This window comes from Phoxinus phoxinus, assembly GCF_949152265.1.
Source record: "Phoxinus phoxinus genome assembly, chromosome: 11".
Taxonomy (NCBI): Eukaryota; Metazoa; Chordata; class Actinopteri; order Cypriniformes; family Leuciscidae; genus Phoxinus; species Phoxinus phoxinus.
In genome coordinates, this window is record NC_136886.1 from 19,817,645 (window position 1) to 19,845,583 (window position 27,939).

Genomic DNA, 27,939 nt, shown 5'->3' on the forward strand with positions numbered 1-27,939 from the left:
GATCGCGCCCGGGCCTTCCTCGTCTAGCTTGCAGAGGAGGTTGGCCTGGTGGATTTGAAGCACCGCCATGGTGTGCAGCGCCGATGCAGCTTGTCCGGCGGCGGAATACACGCGACCGTTCAGAGCTGAAGACGTGCGGCAAGCTTTGGATGGTAGGACTCCCTTAGCCCGCCGTCCCGCAGAGGGTGGGCAAAGGTGAGTCGCTACCGCCTCCTCGACCGGAGGGAGAGCGTGGTAGCCTCTGTCTCGAGCACCGTCCACTACGGAGAATGCTGGCGAGGCAGAAGTACGTACTCTGGCTGAAAATGGCGCCTTCCATGATTTCGCTACCTCTTCGTGAAGCTCAGGAAGAAACGGTGCGTGTCTGGAGGGGGGCGCAGCGCGGTCTCCAGAGAGGAAGCGTCCATCCAGCCGGTTGAGTGCAGGTTGTTCGGGCGTCGACCAATCGAGGCCGAGGCTCGACACGGCCTGTGTGAGCAGACGCATCAGTTCCGCCTCGATGCTGATCTTCCCTCCTCTGCGCTCTCGAACAGCGGGGGAGGGGAGGTCCACAGAGCTCGCCCAACCCTCGCTCTCCGAAGCGAGAAGCGAACAGCAATCATCATCTCCCTCTGATACAGCTTGCTGGTCGTCATCCATAACGGACAAAGCGGCGTGCTGCGGCTGTTGTCCGTCGGTGAGCGACTCGAGCGAGACGTTGAGAGGAGCTAGCGGCGGCGGCGGCGAGCTCCTCGTGGAGGGAGGTTCCGGGACCCGCTGAGCACGGCGCTTTTTACGGCGCGGCGCTACAGGGGGCGGTTGAGCAGCTTCGGCGAAAGATGCAAGGCGAGTCCGCAGAGTCGCGATTGGCATCATGTCGCAGTGATGGCAGCCGCCATCACCGAGAGCGATAGCTGCATGTTCCTCGCCCAAGCAGGAAACACATAACTCGTGGTGGTCCCCGTCGATGAGCGCAGCTCGGCAGGAGCCGCAGGAAAAGCGAGACATCTTTATAAAGACGCTCGTGCTCTTTTGTGAGGAAAAAGCGTGTGACGCGGTAGGCGAACACACACACAAAACACACACAAAACTGAAAGGATATATCCACGCCGGAGAAGCGCAGCAGGGAACGGCGGCTGAAGGCGGCGAAGACCAGCGGCTTCAGGTAAGGGCTCGTCCTGCTGAGGTGCTTGTATCCAGACGGCTGTGGTGGCTCGAATCAATCCAGCGATGCGTGCAGCTTCGTTGAATTTAAGAAAATCGGCGTGTTAGACAGCTATGCTCGTATTTATAGGCCTAGGCCACGCCTGTTTGGGCGGGAGGTGACGCAGAAGGGCGCGAAGCGTCCTCATTGGTCAGCGTCCTGGCCTCGCATAGGCTGTGCTTTTCTGGCAGAGCAGCCAATGGGTGAGCTGTATTGCTCCGCCTAGGTTGTATGCTTCAGAAAAGCGTTTTACAATATTACAAAATTAAGGATTAATTTTTGGCTTCAATCTCGACAAAGAAATATCTTTCCCGTAGCGTTCTTTCGACGCAGTACGAGAGAACTCTACGTAAGAGAACAATGTTTATGATGGTTCCATCCTGAAGGACTCATCGTCTTTAGAGTGGATCACCGCAACATATCGGTTTTGGAGAATTTCCAAACTTGCCTCAAAAGAAGTGTCGTTTCTTTCCTAGTCACGTTAGTACAAATAGACTGGTTTTATTTATACAATGTTGAGAGGTTAAGGTTGGGTAACAAACCAAACAGAATGACTAATTCTTTATAGAAGGACACGCTACAAAGACCCCTGTAAGAAAGGAATCTACATATAGAGAGTGTTGATTAAACAACACTAAAAGAGTGTAGAATATAAATTAACTTTGCTGTTTCACTGTCCAAGTTCAAAATGTAGAACAAACTCATCTCCCAAACACCAATGAGTGTTTAAATAGCAAATAACAGAAACGTTTGGCGTGCCACCATGACCCTTGTATTGCCAGTAACATGAGGCACCTTGTTCTGACCCAGCTAACTTCAACTTCATTTGCCCTCTAAGAAAAAAAAGATTTTTTGCAGTGCACAGTCATCACAAATAACCACACTAATTCACCCGCCAACGACACACGCTGATGTCATAGTTCCAGGCCAAATATCTGAGAAACATCCACACCAATAAACTCAAATGATGTTGACTTTCAGCACAAAAAAGTAACACTCTGTTGATGTAGGACTTTTTTTTTGTAATACGCAGAGGAATAATTGCTGCCATGTTATATTTGGAAGCCAAATTAAATCGGTTTTCTTGTTTTTTTTCTGCAGACTATAGTATAGCACACATATAAGGTTCATTGCATAAAGCATTTTTGGTGATTCCAAATTGGTGTGAACTGAAGGGCTGACTGGCTCATCTGCAACTAAGCAGAGTGGGTCCAACAGTCTGAGCCTACTAAATGCTTATATTAATATTTTTTCTCAAATTATACCAAAAATAATCAGAACACATCATATTTTTTTTATATTTGATACTGTATGTCCATCCTTTGCTTTAACAAGCAGCATGCACTCTACAAGTTTGAGCAAAACCTGAAGATTCATGTTATACAGCATGAGTTGATAATCTTCCAAAGAGAATCCTGTGTTTCAAAAGGAAGCAAATAATTGTTTGCAGATTTTACAAATTTGCTTATTGACGTAAAAGTGCTGAAGAATCTTATATAGCTCTTATTTATTTTACAACACGTTGTTACATATCTTTGTTTCTTATTTCAGAATCATAAAACTTTATTATTAGTATTTCCAGCTTAAAATTTGATTTTAAACTCTAGATTCTCTGTAAACAAGTCTCCATTTACAAAACATCTTCACCACCGCATAGCTCTACAATGTCTGCTACAGAATGTCTTGGAAGGGCTGCACACTGTAAAGAAATGATCATTATTTTAATGGTAAAAGACCATAAAAGTGACCTTACTGTAAATGGTGAAGAACTACATTTAATTTAATTACAATTTTAGAGTAAAATACAGTTTTTTTGTAAAGAACAATTTTTTTGTTGCCAATTTTAATGTTGTGTGTTACCATGATGGTGTTTAGTAATTATGTGAATGACACTGTGCCCCTTCTATTTACTAGTAAAACTTGTGGAAAAACTGCTTGTGATGATCTTTGATTCATCATGTGATTTTCTCATCACCACCTTTTTTGGTGGTTGTCAGTATATTACAGAGGTACAAATCAGATATTAGTATAGGTTGGTATATTAACATGATATCAGAAAATAAGTATTTAAATCTGTAAAATCTATAATGTTGCTACAGTTTTTTACCATACATTTCACAGATTTTTTTTTTAAGTGTACAACAAAGGAAGAGGGATGCTGTACACAAATTGAGCAACATTTAATAATCTCATTTGAACAGGCATGATTCTCTTCTGAAAGCACATCAGAGGGCTATGCAGAACTGAAAATATTAATACCACTGGAGTCTTATGTTGAATTAATGACCTTTTTGGAGCTTTGATATACTTTCAATAGACAGACAGACACTTTGTTTGTGTTCTGAAGATGAATAAAAAAAGTTGTATGGGCTTGGTACTACAATGAGTAAATAATGACAGAATTGTTATTGTTGTGTGAACTAAAACTTTTAAGTAGAGAAATAATAATTTAAATGAACAGGGCATAAAAACTCCCTTTTTACTTTCCGGCTCTGGTTAAATGGTCAGCACGAGGATATCAGGATGTCTGAGCAGGCCAGTTTTGCCAGTATGTTGACAGTACTCAAGAGTCAGCAGGAAGCTTCAGAGTCATGTTAACTACTGAACACCCTTCATAGCCATAGCCTTAAAAGGAGATCAGTGGTGCCTCTCACTTCCTACATTAAATGTTTAATCTATTTACAGTAAAACACTATTACAGAACTGAAGTGTCATTCAAAGAAAAAGAACTAGCGAGAGGACAAAAAGGTCATACGGCAACAGGAAGAAGGGTTTTTTCTTGTCCTTTTTGGTAAAAGCGATCCATTTTCTGCTGTCTCTTTTAGGGCATTAAACTATCTTATTACTTTTTAAATTGTCGATTATGTCATATAATACAAGAGTGTAATGGAGCGGCTAAAACACTGTCGGAACAGTGATGCCTTGTTTAGTAATGATCACACGATCTCTCTCAAATAATGCACACCAAAAAAAAACATATCATCTTTCTATAGAAAACATTATTTTTATGTTATGTTGGATGTGTTGATTTTATACAGGTGCTAACTCACATAGGTAAAAGACTGCAGGAATCTGAGGAAACTGGAGAGATAAGCACAAGCAACCAAATCCAATTCTCTGATGAAGACTTTGGGTTGTTCCTCTACTGCTAGACGGCACAATTGGAGATCAGCTGACCTTTTCAACTCATCTAGAGCTTTCAAGTGGCAAACACTGACCTCTTCACTGCCGTCACATGACTTGTCAATGTGTTATCTGAGGTCTTGACTGCAATTCACACACACTTAAACATGCTGTCTGCATGTGAAAGTAAGAGCCAACATACATTAGTAGTGTATATTTAAAGAGGAAGACAAAAATAAGATGCGTAAAACCACACATGCAGTAGATGCAGGTTTGTTTTCGTCGCTAGAGGGCATTTGTACATTTTCATGCATATATGTTTCTTTACAATAAGTATCTATAAAACATTTATTCACTACATCTGATGATTTATATGGCTTTCTTTGCTTTCATTCAAGTAACAAATTTTACAGACTGTTAAATTATTTAAACACCAAGATCCCCACAACCGCATATGTTATTTTACCACACATGATTTTTTCTTAAAATATGAGTCATGTCAAATAAAAATGTCTAACAGCGAGGACAAATTTCTCCTCTCAACAGTAGCTGCTCATGTCTTCTACAGTCTTCTATCGTATTGTTTGTTGCACCCGAAAAATAAACTTTTCTCAACTCTATTAAATCGTTTGGCATGCCCACATGGCCACATCTGGTATTTTCAGCAGACTGGGGTTTTCAAACTATTTTTAATATTCCACCAACCCCTGCGAGGATTCCAGATGATGCCAACTCTGAATCAACATGCACCAGCAGCACCACTGCCAAATTTTCTATATATTGTAATCATTATGGTCAAAACTTGCAATAACTGCTTTAATGAGCTCATTGTTTCTGCCTTAAATGAATACATGATGATAGCTAACTGCAATTATCTTCGAACTCTACATTTCTGACATATGGACATTTTTGATACAGTCACCTTTGATAACAGATTAAAAACAATATGTATGTGATTCTCTCTCTCAAATGTTCAATAGACCCCCTAGCACCCTCTTTCAGACCCCCAGTAGTCCCATACCTCAGTTTGAAAACCCCTGGTCTAAGCAGAGTTTAAACTATAGAACTCAAATTTTCAATCTAGTTTGTCAAATTGTCAAGGCAGACTTCAAATAGTGTTCACATAATGTTCCAGCAATGCTAAATTTTAATTGTTGGTCTACACACACATGCGTCTGACAGGTATTTTTGTTTGTTGCATCTCACACCATGTGCACTGTGGTTTTTAAAGGCGCTGTATCAAGTTTAAAAGTATAATCGGAACACCAACTCTGAATAACCCCAGAGTTAGTTTTCTGGCATTTCGAAACTGAAACAGATCAGATCAGTCCTGTGGTCTGATGTAGACCATGAAACCACCTGTAGAACCTTGGAGTGAAATTGTCTGGAGGAATAAATGTCCTCACAAGGTTATAAAAATACTAGAAGGGTCATATGTTTGCCAAGGAACACTGGGATATTTGCTGTAACCAAATGGAAAAACCATGGCAGAATCCAAACATTACTAAGTTCAGGCCATCAACCAGATCGAATAATAAAGGCCAAAAGGTCAATTGCCAGAGAAATGATCAGAGGCCAGCTACAACGCTGACAGAGCTGCAGAGTTCCTTGGATGAAATTGGGGAAACTATGTAGACGTCAACAATTCCTTCAACACTTCAATGATTCGGCCTCTCTTCATGAGAATGGCTATAAGAACGCCAATTTCGAAAAAGACCGACATTACATCACGGCTAAAGTTTGCTAGAAGCCATGTGACAAAACTTTTAAGCCACTCCAAACCTTCTGGAAGAATTTTGTGGTCTGATTAGTCCAAGGTTGATTCACCTAAAGCAAAAAAGAATGTTTGGCGCAAACCAACCCAACATCAAAAATGGTAGTGGCAGCGTCATGCAAAACTGGAAACCTTGTTGGTATCAAGACCACTTGGAGAGAAGCTGTTTGAGTCAGTCAGAGATCTGCATTTAGGTTGAAGGTACATTTTTCCAGAGCAGCAATAATCAACAGCACACAGCTAAACTATAAAGGGATGGCTTGGAAAAAAGAAGTTAGTAGTTCTGGAATGACCCAGTCAGAGCCCAGACTTCAATCCAAACTATGGCATGACCTGGAAAGTCCATTGTGCAAATGCTAATTTGGTATAGTTTAAAATTCCAATACACAAAGCTCATAGAAATACTGAAAACTGACAATGTTCTTGAACACAGTACAGCCATGAAGTATTGACTTTAATCTTTGCCCAGACTTTATTAATTGTTTACTATTTTTATTACTTTTTAACGTAACTATTAAAAACTGAACTACTTCTAATGCAAAGTTTTCTGTGATTAATCATCCCCAAATGAAGATTCATTAAATGTATAATCCCCAATCCCCCCAAAAATTGTTTTAAATGCACTTAAAAGTAAATATTTAAATATTTGTGTAAGACTGGAGAAACTGAAAGAACTGGAAGAGAGGGCTACTCTCTGAGAAAACAAAGGAAATTAACATTTGACCTCTCTTTTGATTAACTAGCATCCCCATGCAAGACGAAATCACACTTAGGGCAATCAACTCAGTATTGTATTAATTTACATTTCTTTCCTTTCCCCATTTCGTCTCTCTCTCATGCCAAAAACCTATCTGGTTTAATGTGAACAATTATTATACAACACTAAACATGTTTGGTATCATTTGAAATGTCTCAGTGTGACTGGTATAAAGATCTCATTCCAAAGAAGTAAACCAAAAGGTAATCAAGTTTTTAAGAGTTTAAAGATATCATGCTTACAGAGGAGGGGGGATCTTCCAGGCAAATAGCATCCTGGCCTCAAAAGGTGTAAACTCTGGATGCCACAAGAGGCTAGGGGCGATTTGTAGTCAGCCCGTAATGCTGGATGTCTTCAGACATTCAGAATTATGTATTTGTCAGGTTTGCATTTTTTCTCTTTATTCCAGAGCATTTGATGTTTTGTATTTATTATCTTTGAACTGATGTAATTGGCATGATACATTTATCTGACATAATAAATAGTTACATTTGACTTTATTCTGAAATTATTAACTTTAGTAGATTACGCTGTATCCATTGTTTCCGCAAAACTCCATCAGAGTGACGGACTACAAGAGTCCAGTTTAGAGTGGAGCATGGGGCACACCAACTGCGATTTTAGAGTTCCGGCTAATATTTGGCACTAATTCAAGTGTACCTTGTTTTGTAAAGACGAAAAAAAGGGAATATCCGTTTAGGACAGCAAAATGTTGCTCGACCAACCTAAATAGGTTGAGTCTTACCTCTGTTTAAAGGAATGTTACTCTAGTTAAGTGTATGTGGGGAAACCATGACATGACCAAACCAAAGCTACTATCAGAGAAGTAATATTGGTCGGCTTATATCTGTAGTAGTGGCCATTACCTCTGACTGAAGAAAACGTAACTTTAATTAAAGTGTATACAGACCACGGGGGGCTATACAAATATCTTAAATTGAGTAAGCGTGAATGCGACCGTCTAAGATATTTAGCCAATTATCTCTGTTTAGTGACCAAAAATGGATAAGTTTGTGATCGTGGGCCTGCAAAAAATAAACGGCCGGTGTGAGGACCCTGTGCGACTTTGGCACCTGAATGAACAAGGATAATAAGAGTAAAGAGTTAAATAGAATTACCAAATGTGTTGCTAAACTATTATATAAATGACCAATGACCAATAACCAATTGGCATTCTAACCTAAATTCGAGGTTGTTATAAGAATGGAGTCAAATAAAAGTTTAATTGGAATTAAATTTATTTGCCACGCTTAAAAGATAGTAACACGCAGTAAATCTTCACCCGCTTATTGGAAACTGTCGTTGGACCGATTGGGCGGGCCTTACATAAGGAAGTAGAATATCACCAAAACCAATATTAATCTATATGAAAAAACTCCATATAAAAAAGTTGACTGGTATAGTATTGATTGTGTGGTCAAAAAAACATAACAGAAGTCAATGTGAACCTAAACTGTGTGGTAATAACATTCTTCAAAATATATGTTTGTGTTCCATAGAAAAAAAGAAAAAAAAAAGTATAACAGACATGAGGGTAATAAATAATAAATAAATAATGACTTGTGAATTTTAGACTATTCCTATAAATGTGTTAATCAGATGAATTAATCAGAAAATTAATCATGAATGTGTTGCATTTAGTGTTACTGAAGGGCAAAAAATGTTTAAAAAAAGTATCAGCATGAATGCTTTCTGAAGACACTGTACATGTGCTTATATAAAGTGCATCAGGAGCACAAAGTTACAGCATTTTGGAAGGAACCCGAGTGTGTTCAGTCTCTTTCTAGAGGACTCTGCTCAAGACCTTCTGTGACAGCTCTTCACGGCTGGTTTCCAGAGGAAAGCAAGACTTTAATACGCACATGGGAGAGACGCTATATCTGACTGCTTGAAAAAGACTCTTGCAGATGAAATCTGCAGGAGAGGTTTGTTGGACTGTACATTAGAACAGCACCGTAACTCTATCAGCTCTCAAATGAGAGACCATGCTATCTCAGTCACTGCTCTTAAAAGTCTTTTTCTAGGAAACACTGATGCTGCACGCTTTAGCAAAAGAGGGGAGAAACATGTGAGTCCCGTTCAAATAATTCATTCTCACTCCTATGTTTAGTTGGGGAAAGCGAGAAGCAGACTAAATCAATCACATGAGCCCTGAATAACTGTGAGAAGCAGCCAAGTGCCTCCAATTCCCAGCATTAGTCTCCACCAGAGGGTCACAATAATGATGAACCTTAGATTTGTTTAGGCTATGTAAAATAACTAATCTCTGGATGTATTTATAATAGTTTCATTATCTTTTTCAATCACTCTTTCAATTCATGTGCTCATCTCTATTCAATAAAAATACCAATTGTGACTCTTTAGACTCTTTGGACTCTGTCTTATGTTTTCAAGGAGCCAGATATTGAAGCAGACAGAAAAGACTAGTAACACTGGAATAACACAGCAATTACGCTGCCCCCTAAAAAAGTATTGTGGGCAACCTTCGCTGTGCCAACAAAAGCAACATGGAGAAGGTGAACTTGCATCAGGATTTCTTTTTTTAGAAACAAGATGCACGGTCACAGAATTGACTTCAACTGAGATGTTTATCCATTCGATTTTGCATGTAAGATTGTGTATCAGTTGGTTCACATACCTGACACTCAAGTTTGTGATGGCTGCTCTTCGAAATTGTTACAATAATTGCTCAATTGTTGTAATAAGATCAGACAACATGAAATCTTAGTCGATATCTGAGTAAGACCTAAAAAGTAATTTGCACATGATGCTTCATCTCTCACTACAAAGCAGTTAGACAGAATACAACAATTAGGAATATTAAATCTCCAGTCCGTAGCATTTTTTTTGTTCCGAATTTACAAGACTTAGATAATAAGCGATTACATAATGAATCCATTTTCAAACCGTGTTTTTGTCTTATCCTGAATAATCACTACAGTACACCTATAATAAGTGTTTATATTCTGACTATTTTAGACTTGCACGGGTCGTACCACTGCGGAGTAGTCCAGTACCTGCGTAACTCATCATAGACATAAACAGGGAGAAGTAACTCTAACTACAATGTTTTTCCGGCAAGACACATAAATGTTATGTTTATTACGCTAGAGCGCCAAGAAACATCACTAAGTGCTTTAAAATGAACAACTGCAGCTTTGGTTTATCTGTTTTTTTTAATTGCTGTAACCATGACAATTCATACTAAAGTAGCACTCTTTATTGAATGCCAGTGTGGCTGATCATTTTGAGAAAATATTGTATTTCCGCCAAATGATCTTGGTGGATAAAATATCTCACTTAAAAAAATGTATAAGGTTTTCCCCACTCTAGCCTGTTTTACTTTACCAGCTAGGCCAGACAGATTGAAGAACAGTGTGGGAAAAGTTAAAAGCAGCTGCAATCTTCAGATGAGGTCACAGACTCCTGATCTGAGCTCAGTCTCCTCTGTGTGACTTTGACTGCATCATGCACTGTGCAATTCCTCCATGTTCTCGCATTCAAAATGATTCACAAAGTTATGTGATGTCTCTGTGCAAAGGACACAGGTCTTATATTTAGCTGCCCAGCAAAAATGTGATAGACAGACTAGGTGAGAGGGGGTTTCCAAGTACCCTGTACCACATTTTCCACTTTACCCAGTCTCAAACAATTACTCATTTTAGATCCAATGACTTCACATGTAGTGTACCAAGAGAGCGGCTTGACAAAGTAAAACCAACCTGACCGCAAATTAGATGTTATTCACAGGAAAACATCTGAATGTTCAGCCAGAGCTGTCACATATAGGCTACTGCACATTTCACTTACCGTTCTGTTCTTCTAGCTCATTGCCGATGTCCTGACCCATCTGTTTTTGTCTACTTATGACTGCAGCCAGAGCATCCAGGCCAGCATCCTGAGCTAAAGACACATGAGATAATATGGACATATTCAGACAGAACTATACAAAAGAAAGGCAAAAAGACACATATTTATTCAAAAATTATGGTTTAACATTCTAATATTTTATGTTTCTGTGGTTTAATTTACCAAGTAAATTATCATATGTTGAAGGAAAAGAAAATTCTTATCTCATTTGGGTTGGAAAAACAATAGAAAGGTACATATATTCCATTAGCAGCAGGGTGTTGGCATCTGTGGCATTTAAAGGACATACTGAGATCTGATGTCATTTTTGACAGAGGTCGCTGCCACAGTAAGCCACAAGGTACTTTAGCTGTAACCTTGAAGCTAAAAGTATAACTTGGGTAGACAAAACGGCTCCTGCTTTTTCTCAAAACTCCTACCAGTTGCTATTCTCAAATGTGTAGCAGATCTCATAATGGGGCGTAAATTAAAAAAATTCTTCTCAAAATGTCTCATCTCATCAGAAGATAGATGTTTATCTGGACAGCAGAGAGAGGTGGCCAGATAATTGTCAGCTACTAGCAATGTCAAGCACCACATTATTTGTAAGACTGAAAGACTTGAAAAGTGATCTCAAATGCAACGTACCTTCGATAATCTGCTGTTGTTGGTGTTTGATTTCTCCAAAGCCGAGTCCTCTGGTCTCCTCAGACTCATTAATCAGCCACGGGTTCACTGCCGGTCCCGACCCATTTCCTCCTGTCATCAGACTTGACCTGCAGAAGATGGCCAAAAAACATTGTAACATGTCAGTTTATTAAGAACTGATTCATAAATGTTCCTAAGTGTCAAGACTAGGTATCAGCTCCTAAATTATGGAGAGGTGCTGGAGAGGTATCCTAACCTAGTTAGGAGTAACAAGATGGCAGCAGAGAGGAGGAGGCTGCACACTTTCCAACAAAAATATAATGTATTAGAGTTAAATGATGACAGGGAGTTGAAAAGGCTTGATCGTTAAGGTATTTATTTTTGTAACTGACCTAGTAAGAAATTTAATAACTTCTCCCACTCCCAATCAATGGTCTAACTGCAGAAATTTTTGGCGACTGAAAAAAAAATGCAGCAGTGCACTGGTGATGATTTGGCCTCATCAGTCCACAGAAAGCAGGGTGTTAAATAGCACTATTGTGGCACTAACCACACCAAACGTACAGTAGTGGGATGGCCAAAAGTGATTGGGCAAGGGAGTTTTTTTTTTACGATCTTACAAGTTTGCTTATATATATATATATATTAGGGGTGTGCAAAGCAGCCGATATTTGTATCTGTATTTGTTGAGGGGGGAAAAGTATTAAAGGGGTCATGACATGAGAAACCAAATTCACCTTTGGCTAAGCCCCGCCCCCCTTAGTTACTCTGGTTTGGTATCAACATGGCTTATGCTGTGACGGCTCTTCCTGCTGAAATTTTATCAAACTTTTATAAAGCAGCAAATAAAGTGTCCGATAGAAGTAGGCAAAAGTGTCTGCAGTATGCGTTTGAAGGCTTTATTCAAGACAAACGGTGAAACGCAAGCAACAACAAGGCATCCAAATAGAGGCAAAAGCATAACGGTCACAGTCAAACAATGAACCACAGCATATCCTAATCGAGACGGAGGCTGTGACTAACAATATCAGGAGAAACACTGTCATGCAAATCTTGGTGGGTCTCTATTCACTTCTATAATCGTTATTATTTACAAAGCAAACGGACTACGCGAGTATAAAGTTGTATTTATTAGCAGCGTGTGCTAGCGTATAAACAATTAGGGCAGAGAACCGAAATCATAACCTAAACCAGCATAAAACGGTCTAACTATTATAACTTCACAGTAAGGTTAAAAGCTAAATGTATCTTAGAGCACAAAAGTGAGCTTGTTGATCCTTGAGGGGTTTCGCTGACTGAGAGGACGTCCACACAGTTTAATCCAAAGACGACACTTGTCAGTATTTAACTTCGGTTTTGGGAAGGGGAAAAACGGACACCCACCTCCAACCTCTCTGGGAAACGCGTATCTGTGTTACAAATGCCCCAGGCACAACGTTTAACCATATTTTTTATAAAACGACGACTTAATAGCCTGCCGAGACCAAAAATATGAGCCGCCTGCGTTGAAGTCAATGGAGCGCCGTGAAAAAGTGTCGGACCCTCTGTGGGAGCTCGTTCTTGGCTGCGTCCTGCATTAAAACGTCCTGCAAGTTTCATAGCTTAAGACGTCCTCCCCATTATAAACGAATCATTTATTTAATCAAGCTCTAAATACAGCTCGTTCTGGATCCATGGTAAGAAGTGGCGTCACGGTACGAAGTGACGTACCAGCGTTTGCATATGACCGCCTCCGGCAAAAGACAACTACGCTTAAAGCGCAAGACAACTACGCTCATTTCGTATCGTTGTCGCCCCGCGCGCCTCACAAGTGTTCAGTCGACGGACAGCGAGTGGGTCTGTGTACAGGGAACTTACGATGCCGCAGATGTGCTGTTCCTGGCTGTGCACAAAAACATCTTTGAATACGCTGCGAAAGATCCAGTCGTCAGGGAAAAATGGATGCACTTTATTTTTTGCGGACGTCCCAGTCATGGCAGTGTTAGTTTAAGCGTTTGTTCTATACATTTGAAGGATGACTGTTTTGAGAACAAATCCCAAAATGATCCTGGCTTTGCCAGAAAACTGTTGCTCAAAGATAAGTCCGTGCCGACTATTCTGAGCTCAACAACGACGACGCAAACTGTAAGTAATGTATTTAAAACTTTAAACTACTTTTTAAATACGCTGAATCCGCAAATGTTCTGGCAGGGGCGTTAATAATTGATGCATAGGCACTGACGTTAGCCAATCATAACAGTGGGCGTTAACACTGAACTCTTAAAGGGGAAACACCCCCAAAACAGACTGTTTCAATCAGAGGATGACAAACAGGGTGGGAAAGGTCATAAATCACTACATTTTAAAAGTTTTTTGTAAAAAAAACTATAGTAATACTATAATTGCACCTAAGGGAACATAATAATAAAATAAAAAAACCCATGTCATGACCCCTTTAAATTTGTATTTGTATTCGAGTAAAATTTAAAATAGGCGTAGGCTACTAATCAAATTTTTTTTTTTGCGTTACACTTCTAATTTACTTTATAGAGTAAGTATTCTTTAATTATATCCATTATAATAATTATGGATATGCAATATTGGTTGATGTTTTTCCATAAATCCAGCAATGAAACAAGCAAAGTCATTGAAAAGAAAATAACATAACAGCCATTACCTCATCCATGGTTAAACAACAACTAATAAAATACCATTGTGAACATTATGAAGCCTACAGCCTACATCTTGCTGTCTGCAAAAGACTGAGTAACTTAAACGTACCATATAACTCCCACACGTGCATACAATTCGACACAACTACACAAGCATTTTAACCGAACGCTAATGTTACTCTGGCAACAGCCTGTTGTCTAAATTACCGCGCTAAACAGCTGACGTTACGTAAACAGAGTGAACATGAGAGCACCCGCTGAATGCAGCGTAATGGAATAATCTCCCGATCAATCTCCGCTTCTCGAAAGTTATAAACTTCCTCAGGAACCCAGTTAAGGTACCAAAATATATTCAACAAAAATAGTGATGTAGTTAAGTGTTTTTTCGCTCAGCCGAGCCCTCTCTGTTGCTTTGTGGAGCAGCCTGTGTCCGTCACTCACTCACTCATCCGGGCACACACTGCGGTCTCATGAGGAAACGCAGCTTTTTGTTATAAAGCTATAATTATAATTTTCCAATTCCCGCATACAAATATTTTTTAAAGTATTTGTTCGAAATAAGTATTTGTAAAAAACACGTTATTTGTGCCTTTCCGAATACCGTATTCGGGTTCGGCTCCACCCCAAATATATATATATCTACTGGGGGACTTTAACGACAGTGACACCTGGAGGTGCGTGATTGGGAGGAACTAATCCTGATCTGAACCCGAGCTGTGTTCTGTTATTGGACTTCTGTGGTAGTTACAGCTTGACCATAACGAACACCATGTTAGGGCATAAGGGTGTCCATCAGTGCACGTGGTCAGGACACCCTAGGCCGGAGGTCGATGATCGACTTTGTGGTCATTTCATCCGACCTCCGGCCGTATGTCTTGGACACTAGGGTGAAGAGAGGGGCGGAGCTGTCAACTGATCAACACCTGTTGGTGAGTTGGATCCAATGGCGAGGGAGGAAGCTGGACAGACTCGGCAGAAAAAACATACTGTGAGGGTCTGTTGGGAACGTTTGGCAGAGTCCCCTGTCAAAGAGATCTTCAACTTCCACCTCTGGTGGAGCTTCGACCGGATCCCGAGGGAAACTGGAGATATTGAGTCCAAGTGGACAATGTCTCCACCTCCATTGTCGACGCAGCCGCTCGCAGCTGTGGCCATAAGGTCTCCGGTGCCTGTCGAGGCGGCAATCCCTGAACCTGGTGGTGGACACCGGAAGTAAGGAATGCCGTCAAGCTGAAGAAGGAGTCCTATCGGGCCTGGCTGGCTTGTGGGACTCCTGAGGCAGCTGACGAGTACCGGCAGGCCAACCGGACTGCAGCCAGGGTGATTGTGGAGGCAAAAAAAATCGGGCCTGGGAGGAGTTCGGTGAGGCCATGGAGAAGGACTACCAGTTGGCCTTGAAGAGATTCTGGCAAACCGTCCGGTGCCTCAGGAGAGGGAAGCAGTGCTCTACCAACACTGTTTACAGTGGAAGTGAGCAGCTGTTGACCTCAACTGGGGATGTCGTCGGACGGTGGAAGGAATACTTTGAGGATCTCCTAAATCCCACCGACACATCTTCCATTGAGGAAGCAGAGGCTGAGGGCTCGGAGGTCGACCCATGCTGAAGTCACCAAGGTAGTCAAGAAGCTTCTCTGTGGCAAGGCACCGGGGATGGATGAGATCCGACCTGAGTACCTCAAGTCTCTAGATGTTGTGGGGCTGTCTTGACTGACACACCTCTGCAGCATCGTGTGGTGGTCGGGGACAGTACCTTTGGGCTGGCAGACCGGGGTGGTGGTCCCTCTTTTTAAGAAGGGGGACCGAAGGGTGTGTTTCAACTACAGGGGGATCACATTTCTCTGCCTCCCTGGGAAAGTCTATACCAGGGTACTGGAAAGGAGAATCCGGCCGATAGTAGAACCTCAGATTCAGGAGGAACAGTGTGGTTTTCATCCCGGTCGTGGAACATTGGACCAGCTCTATACCCTCTCCAGTGTGCTGGAGGGTTCATGGCAGTTTGCCCAACCATTCCATATGTGCTTTGTGGATTTGGAGAAGGCATTCGACTGTGTCCCTTGGGGCGTCCTGTAGAGGGTGCTCTGGGAATATGGGGTCCGGGGCCCTTTGCTAAGGGCTATCCGGTCCCTGTACGACCGGACAGGAGCTTGGTTTGCATTTGACATGTTCCCGGTGCATGTTGGACTCCGGCAGGGCTGCCCTTTGTCATTGGTTCTGTTCATAATTTTTATGGAAAGAATTTCTAGGTTTTCTTATTAGAATTTCTTTTCGCAGCCATGGGAAGGAGGGTGTCCGGTTTGGGAACCACACAATTTCGTCTCTGCTTTTTGCGGATGACGTTGTCGTGCTGGCCCCATCAGACCAGGATCTTTAACATGCACTGGGATGGTTTGCAGCCGAGTGTGAAGCGGCTGGGATGAGAATCAGCACCTCCAAATCCGAGGCCATGGTTCTCAGTCGGAAAAGGTTGGCTTGCCCACTTCAGGTTGGTGGAGAGCTCCTGCCTCAAGTGGAGGAGTTCAAGTATCTTGGGGTCTTGTTCACGAGTGAGGGAAGGATGGAACGGGAGATTGACAGACGGATCGGTGCAGCTTTTGCAGTAATGCGGTCGATGTACCGGTCTGTCGTGGTGAAGAAGGAGCTGTGCCCGGTTGCATAAAGCACCTTAAGTTTGTCCCTTAAGTATGACACTTAAGGGGCGATTTACCCTTACCTAAGAGAATAACTTAAGGGTGTTGCATATAATCTCTTAAACGATTCTCTTAGGAAAGGGAAACATTTAAGTGTTTCACGACAGCGATCCTGGATTCATGTTATAAAAGTCTGTTGTTGCCATAGATACGCAAAACACTATAGCGGGAAAGAGCCCCCGCAACCCGGTGAACCACTCTGCTGACAGACGATTTATGAACGTGGAAAACATCTCCCACTATCGTCTGAAAACTCCAAGTTGCAAAAAAACGCAGTGCTATAAGCAGTTGTAACACCGCAGGTAAAGAGTGGTTGCGATGTGTGACACGGTCAAGGTCGTCGTCTAGTTTGTTAGTAATGTCAAATATTGCGCGTCGATTAAAACGGTTTTCATGCAACAATAGGGTTCTCCCTATCCCTAAAAATTCTTCTTGGCACATAATTATCTTCAGCTGGTTCCATAAATTCAGCCATGTCGTCTTATTTTTTGTCCGCGTTACTCTTAAGGTTACGATTTCCAAACCTTAAGTTATACTTAGGGAAATTACCGTTAAGGGGTTTTATGCAACACTTAACGCTTTTTAAGGGATTACTTAAGTGAAAAAACAGCATTTAAGGGAAATTCTAAGTGTTTATGACGTTTCACTTAAAAAAAAACGTTAAGTAACACTTAAGGGTATTTTTCTGCAACACCCTTAGGTTTAAGGGAAACATAAGGGCGAACTTAAGGGAAAATTTAACTTAAGGTGCTTTATGCAACCGGGCACTGAGCTGCAAGGCAAAGCTCTCAATTTAAGGGTCAATCTATGTTCCTACTCTCACCTATGGTCATGAGCTGTGGGTCATGATCGAAAGGACAAGATCCCGGATACAGCCGAAATTAGCTTTCTCCGCAGGGTGGCTGGGCGATCCCTTAGGGGTGAGGAGCTCAATCACTCTGGAGGAGCTCAGAGTAGAGCCGCTGCTCCTCTACATCGAGAGGGGCCAGCTGAGGTGGCTCAGGCATCTGTTCCGGATGCCTCCTGGACGCCTTCCAGGGAAGGTGTATCGGGCGTGTCCCATCGGGAGGAGACCCCGAGGAAGACTTAAGACACGCTGGAGGGATTATGTCTCCCGGTTGGCCTGGGAACGCCTCTGTGTCTGCCCGGAAGAGCTGGAGGAAGTGCCTGGGGAGAGGGAAGTCTGGGCATTTCTGCTTAGACTGCTGCCCCCGCGACCCGGATAAGCGGAAGATGATGATGATTCCAGAAGAAACTGGGCAAGTATACATCTGGTTGTTGAAACCACATATGTAGATTTTACTCTTAAAATGTAAAAAAATAAATGTGTAAGAGCGTGTTATAGGCTATATGCCGTTATAGACAGATATGACAGCGTTACAGCAACATGCATCAACACAGATGAGTAGCTGAGCATCTCTTCAGCAAGCCAACGCTCAGACTGCCGAAAACGAAACAAAGTCGCAGACGCTCAACAACACGCAATCATCTTCATTAAAAGCAGTGAGACTAAATGATCTTTCCAGTGCTGATGCTGTTCTCTCTCCTATTGCGATCTTTGATCTTGAAATTAGCTGATGATAAATAAAATGCCGCTGTTGCATTCGTTGATGTGAACTTCATTAAATTTGCCTATACGTAGCACAGGGAATTGAGGATTTAGGGGTGTAACAATTTATCGTGCCACAATATATCGCAATACAAAAATGCAACAATACGTATCGTGGATAGTGACAATATGTATCGTGGATAGTTCACCCAAAATAGAAATTACTGTATAAGAAAAAAATCATGTTTTCAGAGTTTTAGTGTCAGTACTACATTAAACTACTATATAATGTTGATTATAATGTATAATAATGCAATGGTCAGCTTCAGAATCATGAATATTTGTATTCTGGTGTCACCATTGTCCTTGAATTACAAGCACCAAGTCCAAACCTGTTCATTTAAACCCACAATGTAATATCAAAGTTAGCATTTTAATCAACAGTACATTTTTTGTTAACCTTTTATCATATGTCTTGGGAGTATCGCAATAATATCGTATCGTGAGTTCAGTATCGTGATATATATCGAATCGTGAAATGAAGGTATCGTTACACCCCTAGGATTTATATTCGTTTTGCAGAGACACATTTATGTGTCCAAGTGTAAATGGAACTGTTTTAACAAACCAGAGAGCTACCTGATCAGTAAGAACGCATTAAGTGACCAGGTGTAAACAGGCCCTTATATGTGGTCAAAATGAATGTAACACAATTTTGTTTCAATAAAACAAAAAATTATGTATGCATTTATGCATACAGCAGTCATCACTGTAATACACAAAGTCAACTTTCTCATTACATACACACACAGTAACTAGATTACGTACACAGTGTAATATTATAGTTATTCCACATGCATTGTCAATCAACAGCTATGTGCACACATCAAATGGACACACATCATCTACTTTACAAATGTAAATAAACTTCGAGGCATGTCCGTGAGTTGTTCAAGAGCCACAGGCTCTTTCTACCAAACTCACATCTGTAGCACTCATGTGCCTTCAGAATAAATAACCTTTCTATTTTTTACCTCTAAAATAGCAAACAACATCCCCTACTTTGGACCTTGTAAGATCAGAGAACCTCTGTTTATTTGTTCATATGGGTTCCACTTTGTTGGGCCCGAAGAGTGAGTTTTCATGCCCTACGTTACAAGGACACAACGCATATGAACCGCCTCTGGCTTTTATACAAGCTTTCAAAGCAGCGTGCCAAACCGAGAAGTGGCCTGTTATCCTGTGGAGACACTGCGTTGTGCTTTTGCACTTTTCTTTGATTAATGTATGAAACCTGTTCCCCCTGAGGCTCCTGGACAGCTCGCAGAGAGAGAAGTGAAGTTTAAAGGCTCTTCTGGAAAAGCTATCAGCGCTCAGCATCGCGCATATGAGCCGGCCACTAGTTTGCACGGGTTATTCTGCATACTGAAGGTTCAGAGACTTTATCGAAAGTAGAATCAAGCGAATCCATCCATTGCATTGATTACAAATCAATTTTGATGTCTGGATCGTACAACTATCCTGATATCATAATGAAGAACAAAGCTTCAATAAAATAATTTAATTCTTAAAAAGGAAAACTATATTAAGATATCAAGAAAATATCAAATAATTTGACAATTGTTATACAACAAAGAAAGGTTAGTTTAGATTGTAAATTATCATATGGTGCAACTCCAAAAAAAAACTTAAATATTAAGGAATTAATATTCTATAATATTTGTATATATATATATATAAAAAAAAAATAATAATAATGTGAAAATGTATATGTTAAAACTTTTTGAAAATAATGATTAAGGTAAGTACAAGACAAACATAGACGGTTACCTCATCACATTATATTTTCATTACAGTCATTAAATTGTACCGGTAGTTGAAAATGCTATAAACGTTTGCCAAAACTATGAATCCAACATTACAAAGAGTACATTTCTAAGAACTTGGCACATGCGTTTCAAATTAATATTTTTCCTCTTTTTTTATCGTGCACACTCTTATATGTCATTGACCCACATCTAATCATTTTTATACTGAGGATTTAAAGGAATATGCAGTTGCTTATGCAGGTTAAGGTGAAACTGCATGTCAAAAAAAAGGTATGCGAGTAAAACCCAAATGACTTCCTCTCACTCTAAGCGCTAGTTTTTGACAATGGCCCTTCTCTTTCAGTTTGTTCAGCATCAGTGGAGGTTCATTTAAGTTCAGAGAGGTCGCTAACCTCTGAAGAGTCTTCAGCTGGATCTGTTCCTCTCATTCTCATCCTTCCTCACAACAAGGAAGTTTACATCTCACACGCTTGGTGAGCTAGACCTCTTTCTTCCCCATTCATCCACCTTGCTGATCTACAAACATACCAAGCCAAGCCAGTCCAGTCCAAGTCCAAGCCTATATTAATCCTCTGGCCAGCGAGACAAGTGGTCAGCAGCGGAGACTAATCTTTCTGACATGTTTGGCAACTTGTAGCTTGCGCCAGCCCCTCTCCACTTCCTCCGCTCCATCTCAGCGGTGTGAGGATTAACGCTTATCCAATTAACCTCCCGCAGAGCCCGCAGACTTAATCAGACGAGGCATCACACTGGGGCGAGACATGGAGACAGACCTCGTCTCTTAGAGGCCCTATTTAACTAATTACAAGTTTGTGCATTACGATCAAATATAAAAGAGAGGAAATTGGGGGAGGAGGGTTGGGGCACCGGGTCGGGAACTCTGAATCTTCAAATGAGCGGTATGTCATTTTGTGCTTGATTAGAGGTTAATCTTCCACAAAGGTATTGTTTTGCGAATGCCATAAGCCTGGTCTTATCCCTATGGAAAAAAGTTAAATGCTATTTCAGCTTATTGAAGCAAAACTAACACCCCCACTGGCAGACAAAGACCACACAGTAAGATGAATCCAGGCCCTAAAAATCCTGCCAGGCTAACACCCTCATAAAAAATTAGTTGGTATTAAAAACTTGATCAAATGACTGTAATTTATTAGTGTTCTTTTAGCTAAATGTGTGCACAGCGTTGCAGTGCGACGTGAACGGGACCAACTAAGATAAAAGTTCACCCATCCCATGTTAAGGAATTAGAGGATTAAGTCCACAAAGATGGGTAGGGGAAAAAAAGGATCAGGCCTATAAATTACTTCTCAAATTCCCCTAATTTTAATAATCATAGATAGTAACTAAATACCTCTTCTCAGCCTCTACCACCCACTAAATCAAAAGGGCCAATCTTTTAGAACTTATCAAGGTAAACCTTTATATTAGCCTGTATCAGTGTTATAGTATTATACACAATAGTGTCAACAGTTTTGGGATGTCTGCCTTAACATGCACATGAACTTTAACAACATCCCATTTTTAATCTGTAGGGTTTAATATGGAGTTGGCCCAACCTTTGCAACTATAACAGCTTCAACTCTTCTGTTTATGGGAATTTATTACCATTCTTCTAGAAGCACATTTGTGAGGTCAGGCACTGATGTTGGACGAGAAGGCCTGGCTCGCAGTCACCGCTCTAATTCATCCCAAAGGTGTTCTATCGGGTTGAGGTCAGGACTCTGTGCAGGCCAGTCGAGTTCCTCCACACCAAACTTGCTCATCCATGTCTTTATGGTCCTTGCTTTGTGCACTGGTGCGCAGTCATGTTGGAACAGGAAGGGGCTATCCCCAAACTGATGATTTGGTATGCTAAAGCATTCAGAGTTCCTTTCACTGGAACTAAGGGGCCAAGCCCAACCCCTGAAAAACAACCCCACACCATAATCCCCCCTCCTCCACACTTTACACTTGGCACAATACAGTCAGTTCCATTCTCCTGGCAACCGCCAAACCCAGACTTCTCCATCGGATGCCAGAGAGAAAAGCGTGATTCGACACTCCAGAGAACACGTCTCCACTGACTAGAGTCCAGTGGCGGTGTGCTTTACACCACTGCATCTGACGCTTTGCATTGCACTTGGTGATATAAGGCTTGGATGCAGGTGCTCGGCCATGGAAACCCATTCCATGAAGCTCTCTATGCACGGTTCTTCAGCTAATCTGAAGGCCACACGAAGTTTGGAGGTCTGCATCTATTGGCTCTGCAGAAAGTTGGCGACTTATAGGTTGGCTACCTATCACAGTGCCACGCTTGAATTCACTCAGCTCCTGAGAGCGACCCATTCTTTCACAAATGTTTGTAGAAGCAGTCTGAATGCCTAGTAGCTTGATTTTATACAACTGTGGCCATGGAAGTGATTGGAACATCTGAATTCAATGATTTGGAGGAGTATCAATTTAGTGTATATAATATTATAACAATTATAGTACTTATTCATATTTTGATTAATGTTTAGGTTTTTGTTTTACCCTCACCCTCATGTCATTCCAAACCTGTATGACTTTTCTTCTGTGGAACATAAGATACTTTAAAGAATATTGGCAACTAAACAGTTTTGGTTATTAAGACATTACTTAAAGTATATTTTTTTTATGTTCCACAGAAGAGAAACAAATCATACAGGTTCAAAATGGCATGAGGCTGCGTAAATTATGACAAATATTTCATCTTTGGGTAAACTATCCCTTTTGCGTTTTAGTCATTTTGTTATGTGCTTTTGTCTTTTTTTTTATATTATATATTTCTATTTAGCTTTAATTTATTTTATTTCATTATTTTATTTTATTCCAGTTACCGTAGTTGTTAGTTGTTGTAATTTTCTATATTTTAGATGTTCTAGTTGTAATTTCAAATAACAAAACTATCTTGTATTAAACTGAGAAATGAGAAAAGAGAATAATCAAGACAGACGGAGCATTAAACTCCTAATGATAAAAAATAATTCCTAATTTAATAACAGCAGGTTGTTTTGTCTTCCTATCCTAGTTCGTGTAACCTGGATCAAGAAGGTCAAATCTGAATAATGACCATCTCATATTTCTAAAAGAGCTCAGCTCCCGAACTGTCGTTTCGATTAAGAGTCAGAAGCGCACAGGAGATTGGCGGTGACACGTTAAGTCTCTGATTGGTGTATTTTGGAGAGAGGATGTGAGCGCAGTGGAGAGTAGGGAAGTGTAAACAGTCCTGAAGGAGGAGGTTCAAGGCTCAACTCTGATCAGCAAAGCAGTAAAGCTGAACTGGAGCCCTCAGAGTGTGTGCACAGACTTCCGTTTCAGCACAGGTCACAACATTTCTGGCATAAAGTTACTCAACATTGGGAAACTACAGCAAGGGCAAGCAGGAAAGATGGCAAGCAAAGGCCTCTGTGGTCTGGTAGACTAACTACGGCATAGAGTTCATGGTTTCTGCTGGACCGTGCCAGTGTGAGAGAGGTAAGGCCAAGGCTAGTTGACGCAGTCACTTGGATCGGCCACTGCTGCATTGTACAAGATTAACGTAAAACTTTCAGTGACATCCATTATGCCTTGCAAACATACATTTGGCTTTCTCTGATACATTCTACACTGCTGTATCAAATAATACTGATCATTTAATTTAATATTTTTATTTTTTAAATAAGATTTTTTTCAGAAATTAATACGATTCATTGTTACATTGAACAAAAATGACTGCAAAGACATTTATAATGTTAATAAATGTTTTCTATTTCAAATAAAGGCTGTTCTTTTTAACTTTCTTTTAGTCAAAGTATCCTGAAAATACTTGACATTTGACATGCTTCTTGAGCACCAACTCAGCGTATTAGAATGATTTCTGAGGGATCAAGTGACACTGAAGACTGGAGTAATGGCTGCTGAAAATCTACGTTTGAATGGTAATGTACAAACCAATTAGTAATGTTTTGCATCATTGAGTGTTTATGAATTTATGGAAAAGAGAAAAATATTGTTAATGAACAAAATAATGTTGACAAGAAAGCTTGGCATTTAAATACAAATCTCAAGATCTCAAATATTGAGAAAAAAATTAATATATTGTTCCCTCCTGGTATGATAACTGACAAACTAAAAAAAATTACTAAAATTATATTTTTAAAAGGCTGATAACATTGATATAACGCTGGTATATAATTTAACAAATTAAACTGTATACAATATTGCTGAAATTGAATGAACATAACACAATATTTACTGAATTAATGTTTGATTTTAGTAAATACATTTTGCAAATATAATGTGTATTCACAAATTTGTATCTATTGAAATCCATTGGTCAAATTTCACACAGTGTGTGTATGTACCTTCCTGGCTCCGCTTCTGTGATGTCTCCTTTGAAAGAGGCGTTTAGTCTTGTTTCTCTGGTAGCAAGATCATCAACAAGGTTTTGTCTTCTGTCTGCTTCAGCTTGCATTCTGGCATTATTCATTAAGGCATTAAAATTGCACATTTATGACTGCATAATTATGCTCATCTCGAAGAAAGATACGCTTAATCATAATACACATCAATGACTTATGAACACAACATTCACATTTATTTATTGTAGTTGTTTAGGGCTAGTACTTCCAAATCCAATTGTGGATTACAAGCAGCATTACTTCTGACCACACTGCAATTGGTTTATTATACAACACTGCCACCTACAGGTGCTCATGAGAAATCACAGTTTTTTTTATCATTGTGAAGATTTGTTTTTTAGTGTTTTTGCTCAGCTTCATGTCATATTAAAGTTTTTTTCAATAGCTAAAAAGCATCAGTCAATACTTAAGCCACACTTTCAGATCTCTTCACACATTCAGTGACACAGAAACCATTTTTCACTGCTATCACACAAAATGCATTCAATGACCACATTTTCCAAAATCCATGAACACTTTTGTCATTCATACTTCACCATCTGCAAAACACTATGCATTTGTAGCACATTTTTCAAATGTGAACACACTGCTTTCAAAACTAATAAATGGCTTCAGAATGATTTTGTTTGGAAACATGGATCAAGGAAGACACATCAGTGGGGAAAGAAGAGAGAGGGAAGACAAGAACCCTCAAAGAACTGTACATCCATCCATCCATCTATTCTAACATTTTCCAAACCGCTTGTCCTGTTGGGTCGTGGGGAGACTGGAGCCTTTCCCAGCGTCTCTGGTCATAGGCAGGAAAACACCCTGGACAGCTGGGTTTGTTGTTTTTTGGGGGGGTTGTTGTTTTGTTTTATTTTGTATTATTGCTTCAGGTTTGTTTGTTTTTTGTTTCAACTTTTAATTTTTTGCAAGTAAATTACTAAATGAAGATTATATATTATATAAAGATTTAGAAAGAAAAAAAATTGCTGCATTTCTCATTCATTCTTTATGCTGTAATACAGTCAGTAAAATGAAAAGATCTTATTATTTTGCTCTAATGAAATACTGATTTATGTAAAAAAAAAAAAAATCAAACTTTAAAGATAAAAGTTCATGATTTATGTAATGCTTGCTAATGTTAGTGTTTATAGGTCAGTGTGTTAAAAATGACATGTATGTTTTCTGAATGAGAATTGTTGGCAGTGTTATGGTGGAACGAGCTTATTAAGAGGCATTTATTACGTTTTTTGTTGGTCTGAGTTTTTGGAGGTGAGATTAATTGTTTGGCCAAGATTCATATTGGTAATGCAGTCTGTACGAAGAGTTTTGAAAAAGTGGCTTGAGAATTGAACGATGCTTGTTAGCCATTAAAAAAATAAATAATAACCAAACCTGTATTCTTAATATTGTGGAACACAAAAGGAAAATGTTGAAGATTTATTTGCAGTTATGTGGTCACTATGAGCTCCTCTAAAACAACAACAACAACAAAGATTGAGAACTTTGTGACTGGATCATAAAGCAATGAACTCAAGAACTTGAATCATGAGCCATATCAACTGGTTCATTAAAAAGAAGAAGCTCAAACGTACAACATGTTCAGTAGTTTGACTGATCCTGTTCTTGAGATACCAGCTCACTGGAGTGCAGGATAATCAGCAAATAATATATTCAGTTTGGCCTTTTCAGGGTTAGATTACATCAGAACCCTTGGAATATATTACATGTTTGTTTGTTTTTTCAGTCTTTTCTAGAGCTTAAAAGATGAGCTACTTTGCACTGCCGTTTGGAAAGGATGAGTGGGAAATTTGCATTTTGTCTTCCACAAAGAAAATGGGGTTAAATCCATTTTTGGATGAACTTTCATTCTAAATACGAGTATAATGCTGATATTTCATATTCTTCCTCTGGAAGTGAAATAACAATATACTGAACTTCAAAATCTTTGGATTCCACTCTCAGGATTTGTGCATGAAATTAGTATATTAATTCTACTGGAAAGGATACATCTGCCTTTGAGCAGCAGCTCGATTCAACGTGTCCCTGAGCTGTGCTATATTCTGTTTGAGCTTCTGTAATGATGCTCTCAGGGTCATGTTCAGCTGTAGGGACAGACACACAAGAAGAGAGACATTACAACAGAAAGACCACTGACACAGAGTACTCAACTTCATCCTATGAACAATGAAACCCTGTCTTTAAGTTACCTTGGCTGGATTTCCTCCAGTTCTTTGCAGTCTGTTTCTTTCATGGATGTTTTCTGCAATTTCTTGAGCCATCCGACAAGCTGCATCATAATTCTGTAGCCTAAATAATTGGGAATAAAACAAAAAAGGCAGTTTTACACCTATGACATTACGCTGAGAGTAACAGATCATAAAAGGTAAAGGCTATTTCCAGTAAATCAATCATTTAATCAAGATTGACATCAACACAATCATGTGACATGGAACCAGCCTGGCAACATATCTACGCTTTTCTTTTTTTCGCCGCGTAAAAAATGACACATATGTACACAAACACATAGTAATTAACTAAAGCATAGGATATAACGTTAATGAGCCACAAAGGAAATTAAAACAGCTATTTTCAGTCACAATTGATGTGGCTGCTGCTACAGATCCACTGAACTAAACAGCAAATTGAGTTTTCTGGACTCTAACGTTACTGTACTGAACTGTAGACCTCAGATGTCAATAAACGATAACAATATAAAATGCTTAAGTTACCAGAAATCCTCTGACATATTGCGGCAGTTTTGTTTCAGTTAGCAGCTATAACCAAGGTTTCTGTAGAAAATCACATCAACAAACTGCGTTGTGTTAGTTCCTGTTTGGGCATGACGTCAGACGGTGGCCTCCTACAGACACAATTCATACGGTACTTTAAATCTGACACAACCATTTACAAAGTTTGAGAGAGAAGAGAACAGAAAGAGGGAGATATACAATTACAAATTATCTTAACGGGTGACTTAATGTTGCTAGGACCACTGTTGAACATGTGTGCCATTGTAAATCCTATGCATTGCAATGATTTGAAACGTGTTAGTTCTTGATAATCTAGAATTATGAATTTGAAAGAGGTCATTCTCAAAAATCTAGATGTGTTCACGAGTTAACAAAAAAGTTGAGGTTTTAATTAAGCTCAGGTCATGTTTCTTTCATAAATGCTGATAGTGTGCATATTCACAAATCAATAAAGAGAAACCAGTTATTATCATTATCACCTTTTAAAGTTGCCACCCGTCCCTTAAAATACGGAATCATCCCGTATTTACAAGTAAGATGATGCGTCCTGTATCAAATCAATAAGGGACGCGATTTGTCCCGTATTTTACATTAGGCCCACATATAGTTGAATAAAAACATAAGGATTTTGCAGTATAATACTAATAGCAAATATAAAGAAATCAATTTCGTAACAGTTAGTAGAGAAGCTCATTGCGTGATTGCATTTTAGCGTCTTTGTTTCTATAGCGACTGAGTCTCGTGAACATGC

General features: G+C 39.9%; 1 protein-coding gene across 1 annotated transcript in view; it reads right to left on the bottom strand.

The window, feature by feature from the left end:
* The window catches only part of stx8 (syntaxin 8), a 65,765-nt gene extending 38,451 nt beyond the window's left edge, over positions 1–27,314 (bottom strand). The window contains exons 1-6 of the mRNA XM_079629578.1: positions 27,168–27,314; positions 26,646–26,745; positions 26,446–26,540; positions 24,394–24,504; positions 11,335–11,462; positions 10,648–10,740 (exon numbers count right to left, since the gene is read on the bottom strand). Coding sequence (XP_079485704.1) covers positions 10,648–10,740; positions 11,335–11,462; positions 24,394–24,504; positions 26,446–26,540; positions 26,646–26,745; positions 27,168–27,184 — 544 coding nt within the window. The 5' untranslated portion in view covers positions 27,185–27,314. The remainder of the gene's footprint in view (positions 1–10,647; positions 10,741–11,334; positions 11,463–24,393; positions 24,505–26,445; positions 26,541–26,645; positions 26,746–27,167) is intronic.
* Between the last annotated feature and the right edge of the window lie 625 nt (positions 27,315–27,939).